This window comes from Malus sylvestris, chromosome 12, assembly GCF_916048215.2.
Source record: "Malus sylvestris chromosome 12, drMalSylv7.2, whole genome shotgun sequence".
In the NCBI taxonomy this organism is placed as follows: domain Eukaryota; kingdom Viridiplantae; phylum Streptophyta; class Magnoliopsida; order Rosales; family Rosaceae; genus Malus; species Malus sylvestris.
In genome coordinates this window covers 20,856,127-20,869,841 of record NC_062271.1, presented here as the reverse complement: position 1 = coordinate 20,869,841, position 13,715 = coordinate 20,856,127, and the positions used below count along the sequence as shown (strand labels likewise).

Here is a 13,715-nt window from a genome sequence, read left to right as displayed (position 1 = left end):
TATGTCATCAATCGCATGCCATTTTGGGTTGTAGAATTCCGTACTCCACTCTAAGTTTTGACAGAACATGTTCCGGTTGTCTCTACCAACACTCTTACTCCTCGAGTGTTTGGTTGTGTTGTTTACGTTCATATCCACAAGATTCATCATAGTAAATTGGATCCTTGTGCTCTTCGGTGTGTTTTTCTTGGCTTTGCATCCCAACAAAAAGGTTATAAATGCTATCACCTTGAAACCTGCCACATGTATGTCACCATGGTGTGTTTGGGTGGTTGGATGTCCAAGACGTGCATCCTTCAGGGGGAGATGACAATACCGTGCCAAGGGAAGAAGCAGGGTCTCAGTTGCTTCCTCCCGAAGATGATATAGATAGGCAGTTTGCACCGAGAACCCCTATGCTGCAAGTGGTGTTCAGCCAGCTGCTACAGAGGTCGAGCTAGTCTCACCACAAGCATCTACCGAAGCTAACAGCCATGAGATTTATGCCGAAGCTTCCCCCTCTCTCCAGCTCGATCATGGCATCGTCCAATACTTCTTCTCTGAATATCCCTGAGGTAAAGTGATGCTCATGTAACTAATGATGTTATAAGTACATATAAACTGCCACCAAGGCAAAATCGTGGTATACCTTCTAACAGGTTCTCTCCAGAAAGAAAAGTAAAGTATCTCATAGAAAATTATGTGTCGTGTGAAAACCTTTCACTTAAACGTCAAGCTTGGGTAAACAATATGGAGTCAATTCAAGTGCCAACTCGAGTAGAGGAAGCTTTGAAGAGTCGAGAATGAGTGGAAGCAATGGATGAAGAGATGAAGGCACTGCAGAAAAATAATACATGGGAAGTAGTGGAGTTGTCGAAAGGGAAGAAGCCAATTGGGTGCCGATGGGTTTTTACAGTTAAATACAAAACTGACGGTTCACTCGATAGGTATAAGGCGCGGTTGGTAGCAAAAGGATATACTCAAACGTATGGTGTTGATTACCAAGAAACTTTTTCTCCAGTAGCTAAGATGAATATGATACGAGTTCTTATCTCATTAGTTGCAAATTTGAATTGGCCATTGAAACAGTTTCATGTAAAAAATGCATTTCTTCATGGACATTTGGAGGAGGAAGTGTATAAGGATTTTCCTCCAGGATATGATAATGGATGAAAAACGGGAGTGTGCCGATTGCGGAAGTCTCTTTATGGGCTAAAGCAGTCACCTCATGCATGGTTTGGAAGATTCACTCAGACCAGGAGAAAGAGTGGTTATTATCAGAGTCATTCTGATCATACTCTATTTGTGAAAAGGAGGAATGGTAAAGTAACAGCTTTAATTATTTATGTGGATGATATGATAATACCTGGGGATGATTCAGATGAGATTGTCAAATTGGAGAAGAACCTTGCGGCCGAGTTCGAGGGGTGACTTAAAGTATTTTCTAGGAGTTGAGGTTGCTCGTTCATCCAAATGTATTTTCTTGTCTCAAAGGAAGTATGTTCTTGATTTGTTAAAGGAAACAGGTATGCTTGGGTGTAAACCTGTGGATACGCCTATTATGGAGAAACATCACTTAGAGATTTATCCATATCAAGAACCAGTGGATAAAGGCAGATATCAGAGGCTGGTAGGAAGACTAATTTATTTAGCTCATACCCGTCCAGATATAACCTATGCATGGAGTGTGGTGAGTCAATTTATGCACTCACCAAGTATGGATCATATGATTGCTGTTATACGTATCTTGACGTATTTAAAGTCGGCCCTAAGGAAATGAATCCTGTATAAAAATTCTAGTCATCTAAAAATTGAGGGGTTCACTGATGCTGATTGGGCAGGTGATGTGACTGATAGGTGTTCTACTTCTGGATATTTTACGTTCGTTGGTGGAAATTTGGTTACTTGGAGAAGCAAGAAACAAAATGTGGTGTCTAGGTCTTCTGCAGAGGCCAAATTCAGAGGTATGACACATGGAGTGTGTTAAGTTCTTTGGTTACGTAAGTTGCTTTGGGGTCTTGGTTTCAAACCAAATGAGGCTATAGAGTTGTATTGTGACAATAAGTTGGCATAAGAAATTGTAGAGAATTCGGTACAACATGACAGAACGAAGCATGTGGAGGTTGATCGACATTTCATTAAGGAAAATCCATTATAACAAATTCATTAGCTGCACTTCGGTATAGTGCAGCATCCACTATAGCAAATTCATTAGCTTCTGTTTCTTCCTCACATGCAACTTTTCTTGACTGCATCATCTTTGAGACTAATGACTAGCTTCGTGGCTGGGATTTTGGCCTTGCGATGAAGGACAATAGTGATCCAAAAGATGTGAGAGTGATTGCCTTGACATCTCCCAACTTGCTAACAATGGCAACAGTCTCATTGTCCTTGTTGAGGGATGAGCCTTTGAGATTCTTCATCGCCTTTTGGATTGCCTTTTTCACCATCTTCCTGGAGCTCAAGTATTTCCTGACCTCACTTGTGAGTACTCCAGATTTAACTCCTCACCTTCTTATGATCGATTGAAGATCCTGTACTCATTCCTTGGTTTGTGACAGTGCATCTTTGATAATGCCTAATAGTCTGAGAGAGCCATCTAAAAGTTCATTAGCGCATTTCTTGTTTTGCTTTTGTGCCAAGGCTTGTTGGGTGAGGGGCAACTGAAGCAACTTCTCGACGCAATCATGCTAGTCTTGGAGGCCGCCTAGCTTATGGCTTATTGATGATGATGATGTGGAGATGTCCTCGGAAGACCTCAATCTACACATATGTTCGTCAATTTGAGGGGAAGCTGTTAGATCGAGTGTGGAAAGCCATTTTTTCTTTGTTGCGAGAAGAAAGAATAGAAGACCTTGAAAGTTTTGGTTAAGGAACAATTGAGATTGATATGTTCCTTTCCATTTGCATCTGCTTAATATATAGTGTTGGTTGAAGGAAGAGGAAATGGAATCTCATCCGCTTCAGTCACCAGCCAAACGTAACATGATTTCGATTTGGATCTATATGCTGTTCCCTAGGAAATGTCTAAGCAATGTCTCTCCCCGCACTAGCATACCAGCTCATGAACAGATTCATTTTTCATATTTAATCCAAGAGTATGCTATTAAAATCAAACAATCATTCAATAATTACAAATGAAAATGCATGCCATTGCATGATTAGCATTGATCCTGTGTCTGCGAATACATTGAGAGCAAAAAACTATGCATCTGCACCATCATTCTCATCAGCTACAAACTATAGTTTTCTGATTAATATATGTGATTACCATATTCATATTCTTTTCATGGTTGCAGGAGAAGGAGCAGGGTAGATCTGCAATATCGATTAATTTATGACAATGCATTGTGCTTGCATATGGTAAAATAATGTTATGTCGCAAACTCGATGAATCGGAGTGTCCCCTAAGCAAAACGAAAACCAGCACAATAATCGGAGTCTTCCATGCGAGCATCATTAAAAATTTCGTCCTAATAGATTTGTTATTTTAATTCATTTTCTAATATTCTCCTGGAGATAAGTAGAGATGGGGTTAGGTTTGACATCCATTTGAATTCTCCTGAAAACTTGATGTGGGAAAAATATTGTATCTGGAGCGAATTGTGGAGAAATTCTGAAACGTATATAATACATGTACAAGTGTGAGCCTAAAGAATTATGGATGACCAATCCGGTACTAATCGAATTTTCTAATCTTGTCAACATGTTGAGAAGGAAGCTCTGGTTTTGATCAAATGCCGCAAAAGGTGTTTGTTTAAATCTTCTAGATCATATATGCAGGACTTCAAAATTTTCAGTTGGTGTTGTCCATTCTCAATAATTTTATCAGATTCTTGGAGACAAACAAATGAGTATGAGACATTTTCAAATTCATTTGCATCTGTATCTTCTTCTTTGCATGCTGACCATCTCGTCGACTTTGATTATGTCTTCGAACCTGAGATAAAACAAAAAGTGGATTAGAACACCGTCTGAGTAAATGCTTCCACCTCTTTCAATTGGGATTTTGAGGGATTCTCTAAAATTCAATGTGTATTCAATCAAGATTTTAAGATAGTTTATTAAAATCCTTAGAAATCTGGAGGTATTCAATTAAGATTTTAAAGGAGTTTATAACATTCCATGTGTATTCAATTAGAATTTGATTTTAAAGAATTTGAAAAAGTTGTGGAATTTGAGGGAATTTGAGAGATTTCATAGTGTATTTTAAGTATCCACAAATCTTACCTCTCCCCATGAGATTTCGAGAGAATTGAGTCAAATTTTACATGGAATCTCACAAATCAGTTAAACTCCGTAATAATTTATGGATTTATAAATCCATTGAAATCTTTCAAATTCTCAGTTAAATACAACCCCCCTAATTTATGTGGACGACGAAGAGGCGGTTTCAAAAGTCCTATCAGTCTCCACAACTGCTCATCAAACTGTGAAACCAAAGCGTGTTTTGTAGAGGGAAAGCTATTTGAGCGCGCATGGCCACTTGGTTTCATCGCAGCCATTTTTTCTTGTTGAAATGTACAATTCAGTCTAGTGATTACCTTCGTTGCATAGTAGGAGACAGGAAGAATAGATCTCAGTTATGTCCTTGCTGTGTTTCCCTACAACCAATTCTCCAACCCACCACCCATTTGTTTAATCAGTTCTTCCACATTTTATATCGCAGAGCGATCCACAAAATATGCGGTGGACAAGTATAGCTGGTGATAGGTTGCTGATCTGGTGGTGGGGAGACATCGCATAAACATCGCTCATATGGTTTCAGGATCCAGATCGAAATCACGTTGCTACTCAGTTGGGTCAGCTGTAGATAAGACGCCTTGCTCGTCTCCTAAACTTTGTAATATATATTGAGTAGAGCCGAAGGTAAGGAAAGCAAACTCAAAGCCCCAATTGAACAAACTCAAAGCCCTAATTGAACATTAAACTTCAAATTAATAGGCCTTGTCTTTTCCTACATAACAAAATGGCTGCCTACCACACTCGCTCAAATAGCTTGCCTTCACGATCACACCCTTTCGTTACAGAATTCAATGAGCAGTTATGTAGATTAAAGGCTTCACCATCATCATCCATAAGCCATAGACTTAGTGGGCTTCAAGATTTGAACGAGTGCGTCGAAAGGTTTCTTGTTTAGCCACACTCTCGACAAGGCTTGGCCCAGGATTGTGGAGACAAATAGATTAATGAACTGCTAGATGCATCTTTGGGGCTCTTGGATGTGTGTGGAATCATTAAGGATGCCTTGTCGCAAACAAAAGAACGTAAACATGAACTTCAGTCGATTATGCATGGAAGATGAGGAGATGACATGAGCTTCATGGCTGAGGATAGGAAATACCTTACCTCTGGAAATTAAGACCAGAGACAAAAACAACGAGAATACTCCAGCAGCTGTCAACATTTTAGAAGAATCAGATGCAGTCTCTGTAGCTGAGTTTGAATCTTTCTTGTCGTCTATTGCTGGATCGAAATCAAAGTCAAGCCATTGGTTTTCCAAGCTAGTGCAGCCCAAAAGAGTAGCTTGCGAGGAAGTTGCGGATACAAATGAACTCGAGAAAGTTCAATGTTTGCTCGAAGAATTGGAGGCAAAAATTCAAGATATATCGAAGAAGGAATCGAGGGACTATTTATGCATTTAATCAAAACCAGAGTCTCTCTTCTCAACATATTCAACCATTAGGCATGAAAAATATGATGCAGTACAGTAGGATCCAATTTTGTAGAGATTAAACGTACTTGTATATGAATTCAGATCCAAAAGCAACACAAAATATAAATGCTCTTTTTCAATTCTTTCTCCATCCTTTTTTTGTACAGTGATAACGTTAGTGGGTTAAATAGTTAGTTGTTAGAGGGAAGAGAATTGGTGAGGATCGAACCCGCACCAGTTAGTCGTCAATTCTTTCTCCATCCTTTCATTACTCCTTACCAGTTACCAACTTACCAACATAAAACAAACCAAAAAAAAAAAAAAATTCACTTCGTGTCCTCTCTCTACCTCATCTCTCTGCTACATGCCGACCCATCCATTTCTAAAATTTCCCAGGCACCTCACTCTCTTCCCCTATCTTCCCCATCTCTCTGGTGACCCTCCCATTTCTAAAATTCTCTAGGCATCTCTCTCTTGTCCCCATCTTTTCCCCATCTTCCTCTGCAGTCGACCTACCCCTGATCGTGAGACCACCATCTTCCCTGTTCTTTGGTCTTCATCAGGAACGCAAGCCTTGTCAATTAAGGGCTTGAAGACAACATCTATGGGCAACCATCACCATCGCAAAGGCTGCAAACACTGACACTGTTCTCATCTTTGGAGTTTGAGGGTATTACCGATATAAAATTTATATTCCTGATGAAAACCATTTCCAGGAATCCAAATACCTCCTACTCGAGAATCAAACTTTGGCCATTTCAAGAGTTGAATTCCTGATTTTATGCGGGTCCCATAATTATTTTGATTCCCAATGGTTTGGTAAACACTGGAATGGTTGGGGATATGTGCAATTCCGGTTCCCACCATTTCATTCCCCTTTGGTAAACATGCCATTGGTTCCCCATCACCAGAGAAACAGAAAAACAACTATTATGACAAAGTACATAAAGGATAAAATCATACAATTGGGACGAGAAAAAGAAAGTTACTAGGATTGTAAGCGTGAGAATCTGGAATTAAAGCAATACAAACATAGTAACAGCACAAACTTGTCTAAGAACTATCACTACTATGTATATATGTCAAGGGAAGTGAGCAAACAAGCAAAGTAGGAAGAAGGCCATTAAGCACACAACTTTAGTCATTCATAACAAAAAATTATAGAGAGTACGTATCAAAAGTAGTAAGTACGAAACTGAAATTGATATTAATAATATTGAATATCACAAAACAAGTAAAGTACATATACAAATGAACTTAAAACAATCGATAAAACTCTTATCAGATTGGTTTCAAGGGCGTCGGATTGGGTTAAAGATGCTTCCTTGTAAAGAGTTTCAACCAAAGAGACTAACTTATCTTAAGGTTGGTAAATCGATACTATGCAAAGGATGGTAGCAGAGCAAATTCTAATTGATCTTAGCGTCTAAGGAGATAATCCTAAAGTTCTAAGGTCTTGGTTTCAAGTGATCTTTTGGTAAGGCAAAAGGGATGAAACAAGTAAAGGCAGAGCTTTTGTTTGAAAGCTTGCAGTATGTTTGTTGAATAATTTGAGTGTCCCTTGTTCTTCAGCTCCTTTCCAATGCTTCTTATGTATCTCCTTGAAGCCGACCTAGGTTTACTTTCCAGAAAGTAACGCACCACCGAGAAAGTAATCCAAATTTGAGGCGCTGAATCCAAATTAGTATACCAAGACCGTGCTTATGAGTTAAGTACTTAAATGTATTTTGAAGATTTTCCAAATAAATATTTCTAAACCATTACCTGTAATTATTATCCTCCGTGAGACAATGTGGAATCCCAAGTGCCCTCAATCATTCATTTTCGTAACTCCTGTGAAATTAATTACCTCTCAGTTAATTCTTTTTATCTTGTAATTGAACAAAAAAGTTCTTTTTTGCACTAATTTCGAATGGATATTATGAAAAGAGAACTATTGAAATGAGCAAAAGGAGAAGTGGAAATTTGAGAGGAAGAGTATATCATTTTGTATATTTTGATTGTATACAAGTATGTATGTTTTTCAGGTACAAAATCGTAAAAACCTAAACATCTAGTGATTCAAGATGTTGAGGAGGGAGACTCTTGTTTTGATGAGTTGCCTAAATAGGCACTCAAGTCATTCGTCCTGATCTTGAATGCATGACTCCAGTTTCTCAAGCTGGCTCTGCGAGTTATCTGCACTTCGGTGTAGTGCATCATCCACTATAGCAAATTCATTGGCTTATGTTTCTTCCTCACAGGCAACTATTTTTTACTGCATCATCTTTGAGACCAATGACCAGCTTCGTGGCTGGGATTTTGGCCCTGTGATGAAGGACAACAGTGATTCAAAAGATGTGAGAGTGATCGCCTTGACATCTCTCAACTTGCTAACAATGGCAATGGTCTTATTGTCCTTGTTGAGGGATGAACCTTTGAGATTCTTCATTGCCTTTTGGATTGCCTTTTTCACCATCTTCCTGGAGCACAAGTATTTCTTAACCTCACCTGTGAGCGCTCCAGATTCAGTTCCTCGCCTTCTTATGATCGATTGAAGATCCTATACGCATTCCTTGGTTTGTGACAGGGCATCCTTGATAGTGCCACATATATCTAATAGTCTGAGAGAGCCATCTAAAAGTTCATTAGCGAATTTCTCGTTCTGTTCTTGTGCCAAGGCTTGTTGGGTGAGGGGCAACTGAAGCAACTTCTCCACACTATTATGCAAGTCTTGGAGGCCGCTTAGTTTGTGGCTGATTGATGATGATGATGTGGAGGTGCCCTTGGAAGACCTCAATCTACACAAATGTTCGTCAATTTCTTGAATGATTAGGTGTCGCCTAGAGGGGAATTTGTTAGATCGAGTGTGGAAAGCCATTTCTTCTTTGTTTGTTGTGAGAAGAGAGAATATAAGACCTTGAAAGTTTTGGTTAATGAACAATTGAGATTGATGTGTTCCTTTCCATCTGCATCTGCTTGATATATAGTGTTGGTTGAAGGAATGGGAATGGAATCTCATCCACTTCAGTCACCAGCGAGATGTAGCATGATTTCAATTTGGATCTATATGCTGTTCCCCGGGCAATGTCTAAGCAATGTCTCTCCCCACACCAGTATACCAACTCATGAGCTGAATCATACTTCATATTAATCTCAGATTACACTATTAAAATTGAACAATAATTGAATAATTACAAATTAAAATACATGCCATTACACGATTAGCATTGACCATGTGTCCACGAATACGTGGAGAGGCAAAAACCATGCATCTGCACCATCATTCTCAGCGGCAACAAACTATAATATTCTGATCAATGTATATGATTACAATATTCATCTTATTTTTATGGTTGCAGGAAGAAGAGCAGGCAAGTCTGCAATATCTATTGTTTATGACCATGCATTGTGCTTGCATATTGTAAAATAATGTTATGTCGCAGACTCGATGAATCAGAGTGTTACCTAAGCAGAACGAAAACCAGCATAATAATCGGAGTCTGCCATGGGAGCATCGATTGTATTCTACGGATGATTAATAAATCTCTGTTGTGCATTCTTTTGTTTGGATCAAGGTATCCTCGGCTATGCCATGTCTCAGTTATCCAAACCCTTAAGGCCATTTGGTTTCTGGCTTATTTATGTGGACGAAGAAAAGGCGGTTTCAAAAGTCTTATCAGTCTGCACAACTGCTCATCAAACTGTGAAACCAAAGTGTGGTTTGTAGAGGGAAAGCTATTTGAGCGCGCATGGCAACTCAGTTTCATCGCAGCCATTTTTTTCTATTTGGAGAAGATAAGGCTTTGCAGTTGAATGTACAATTCAGTCTAGCTAGTGATTTACGTTCATTGTGTGGCATCTGCTTAATAATTAGTATATACAACATGATGATGACTGACTACTCAAATATCATAGTAGGAGACATGAAGAATCTCTTCCTTATTATATCTCAGTTATGTCCTTGCTGTGTTTCCCTACAACCAATTCTCCAACTCACCACCCATTTGTTTAATATGTTCTTCCACATTTTATATTGTAGAGTGATCCACAAGATATGTGGCGGACAAGTATAATTGGTGATAGGTTGCCGGTCTCGTGGTAGGGAGACGTTGATAAACATCACTCATATAGTTTTAGGATCCAAATCGAAATCACATTGCTACTTAGTCGGGTCAGCTGTGGGTAGGACGTGTTGCTCATCTCCTAAAGTTTGTAATATATATTGAGCAGATGCCGAAGGTAAGGAAAGCAAACTGAAGCCCCATTTGAATTAAACTTTCAAAGTAAAAGGCCTTGTCTTTTCCAACCTAACAAAATGGCTGCCCACCACACTCGCTCAAACAGCTTGCCTTCACGATCACACCCTTTCATTCTAGAATTCGATGAGCAGTTATGCAGATTAAAGGCTTCACCAGCATCATCCATAAGCCACAGGCTCAATGGGTTTCAAGATTTGCTCGAGTGCGTCGAAAGGTTTCTTCTTTTGCCACTCTCTCAACAAGCCTTGGCCCAGGAGTGTGGAGACAAATGGATTAATGAACTACTAGATGGATCTTTGAGGCTCTTGGCTGAGTGTGGAATCATTAAGGATGCCTTGTCACAAACAAAAGAACGCACATATGAACTTGAGTCGATTATGCGCAGAAGACGAGGAGATGACTTGAGCTTCATGACTGAGGTTAGGAAATACCTTGCCTCTAGAAAGGATGTCAAGAAGGCGATGAACAAGGCCTTGAAGGTCAAGGAAAGCAGGTCCACAGACAAAAACAGCGAGATTACTCCAGCAGCGGTCAACATGTTGAAAGAATCAAATGCAGTCTCCATAGCTGTGTTTGAAACCTTGTTGTCATTTATTGTTGTATCGAAATCAAAGTCCAACCATTGGTTCTCCAAGCTGGTGCAGCCCAAAAGAGTAGCTTGCGAGGAAGTTGAGGATACAAATGAACTTGAGAAGGTGGATGTTGCATTGAACTCTCTTATTAGTGACAAGTCAAGGAAATTTGATTACACAATCGAACTTGAGAATGTTCAATGTTTGCTCCAAGAATTGGAGGCAAAAATTCAAGATATTGAAGAAAGAATCGAGGGACTATTTAGGCGTTTAATCAAAGCCAGAGTCGCTCTTCTCAACATATTCAACCATTAAGCATGAAAAATATCATGCAGTTCAGTAGGATTCAATTTTGTACAGATTAGACAAACATACTTGTATATGAATTCAGATCCAAAAGCAATATACTTCTTTTAACACAAAATACATTTGCTCTTTGTAAATTCTTTCTCCGTTCTTTTTGTGTGTAGCGATAGCGTTAGTGGGTTAAATAATTAGTTGTTAGAGAGAGAAGAATCGGTGGGGATCTAACCCACACCAGTTAGTCGTCAATTCTTTCTCCATCCTTTTGTTACTTTTCAGTGTACTCATTGTTCATGTTTGTTAAAATTGCATAAATAAACTACAATAAAAAGTAATCAAAACCCCATAAAAATAATACAAAACAAAATAAACATTGCAGTAATTTCAAAGTTTAAAGCACGAATGTTGAAGGTATATAAATTTCTGGTTGGTGGAAATTGTATAAAATATCTGCAAGTTGTTGATCAAATTCATTGTAAAATCTCACATAAATGGTGATGACGTATAACGTTTTCTATTAACTTTGAGCACAATACATAGTTAATAACATAGTTAATAGCTGATCTATTATGTCACCTAGTCTATCGCCCTCCCATTTCATTGTATATATACTTAAGAAGACACTAAAGAAGAAGTTTCGCCTTTTCGTGGATACATAAGGTGTCAATACATTCGTGCCCTTTGTTTATTTTATCACCATTGTTTGCCCAAATAATAATATGGCATATGGTGCATTATCCTAAGTTTGAGAGGTGACTCTATATATAAAAAAATAATTGGATATGAGTTATATATGGAGAGACATTGATGAGATAGCAATCGGTACCATGGGAGAAGGTTTGAGAGATTCTATAAGTTCCCTAGGAGTCTTCTGTAGATACGTAGATGCAGGCATACCGTGAAACCGTGGAAGAAGGTGGATCACTAGAATGAAACGTACATTTAACACGGTTTGCCTTCGTAGTAGCTCAGAAAAATTCTACGAAAAAGTAGTAAAGTTCTTAATAAATTTGAGAGTTTTAACGAAACAGTCCTGATACTATTCACTTTTAACGAAAAATCATATTTTTATCTTTTTCTGATACTATTCACTACTCTTTATTTGTCATTTTTTATTAAAACTAAAACTTTTTTGAACTTTTTGTTAGTTTTCCTAATAGATTTACAAAAGGTCCTACAAAATAAGCATTGAACAGAAAAAAACAGTTTTGTAATTCAAACCACCACAAAATTACTAAAGAATCAATGTAACGTGGTGTTGGAAAATTTAATAACAATATTATTATATTAAATTTATTAATTGAATGGAAATTAGAAGTGGAGCCTTTTGGTAGAAAAATATGTCTACTTAAATGAAGTGTTGCAACTTTTGACTTTTCATGAATAGTCATATGCTTTCCAAAGAGGTAACTCACATTCTATAAATAGGAAGCCCCCTATAATCATTTGAGAACTTTTATTAAATATTAGAGAGTCTGATTGAGTTCATATGAGAGAGTTTTCAACACAATCGTGGTTCATGGAGCCTTGTGGTTTGGAGTGCGACTATTACAAAGACGTGGTCGTTGTATCTTGAAAGACATGCACCAATCAACCATGAGCACCATAGTAGGGCGTAAACTTGTTTTAAGGACAAATTGTCTAACACTTGCCTCGACCGTATTTTCAGGTTTTTCTAATCCATTATGTCATGTTCGTTTAACATTAGTTACTTATTTGCATGCATTACTTTGATATATAATTGCATGAATTATTTCTTGTTTTTCCATATGATTTAATATAGCAATTAGACCGTATTTTTCCAACAATCTTAAGACAAGTTTACAATTTGATTGTTATGTTTGTTTGAGAATTAAATGATGCATGATATAATAAGGCTTGGTCCTAGAGGCATAATTTCTTCTTGTTTAATTTTGTGAGAGAATGGTATGGTATCTAATCTTTGCAAAAAACTATGATTTTGTTTCCATATAGTCATGTCAAATTTATTTGGTTTGGTTGCTACATTAATTGGTGCATGATTCGGCTGTAGACAATATTTTCCGATCACATATTATTTCGAAGAACGACAATTATGTGTTAATTCTTGTGTTTGATATATTTGTTTGTTGAACTCAAATCTATATGTTCATATTAAATTGGACATGTCTTTTCTCACTTGGTGCATGGCGGCACGACCGTTTTCATATTAAATTATGAGTTACAAAATGCAAACTTTAAAAATTTGATCATTTTATTGTGATTAAATTCGTGCTCTGTATAGGAATCTTATCAATTGGAAATCTGGGTATTAAAATCCAGTACATTCTTCTATACAAGTCTCACCATTTGACAACGGGACCTCTTGATTACAAGTGGAGGGATGAACAAATTCTGGTTCAAGAATGGATGAACCATTTTGACACAGCAAAATTGGTTTGCAGAATCTGGAAATATTGTATTTTTCAAATAAAAGAGTTTGGCATTTAAATCAAAGACCAAAGATTGTCTGAGGGGATGCAATTGTTAGACTTGCATACGTCAAAATCTGAGTGACTCTTAATGAAGAGTCGTGACTCAAAACAAAAGTGGTGGTTAGCGAAAGGATGCAACCATTTGACAATTCCATATACATGTTCCCATAGGAATTTGGGAAAAATTATGTGTGCGTTAGTGCGAAGTTTTGGAATAAAAGCATATTTACGGGGGACGGTGGTGTCTCGACATGCTGATGCAAATTCATGTACTGTAAGAATTGCTAGGATTGGTATGCTATCAAACTTCACTTATTCATTCTTCTAACGTAGTGCAAATAGTGAAATAATACAAAACGTTGAAGAATGGCATCAAGCTTTTCTCCACAATAGTGTGGTGGTTTAATCTTGTATCTTTTCATATATTTTAAAAGGTTATATGGACATGATTCATTCATTTGTACAGTCGTCCAAATTTAAAAGAAGTGAGCTATATTGTGGACACTAAAAG

General features: G+C 37.8%; 1 protein-coding gene and 2 pseudogenes across 1 annotated transcript; 1 reads left to right on the top strand and 2 right to left on the bottom strand.

Annotated features, from left to right (window-relative positions):
- Positions 1-2,079: 2,079 nt before the first annotated feature.
- On the bottom strand, positions 2,080-2,863 carry LOC126594015 (uncharacterized; annotated as a pseudogene).
- Positions 2,864-7,655: 4,792 nt separating this feature from the next.
- Positions 7,656-8,643, bottom strand: LOC126594203 (uncharacterized; annotated as a pseudogene).
- Positions 8,644-9,883: 1,240 nt separating this feature from the next.
- LOC126594234 (uncharacterized) lies at positions 9,884-10,869 on the top strand. Its single transcript, XM_050260449.1, has one exon. It carries the CDS (start codon positions 9,933-9,935, stop codon positions 10,761-10,763), a length of 831 nt encoding a protein of 276 aa, XP_050116406.1. The 5' UTR covers positions 9,884-9,932; the 3' UTR covers positions 10,764-10,869.
- Positions 10,870-13,715: the final 2,846 nt, after the last annotated feature.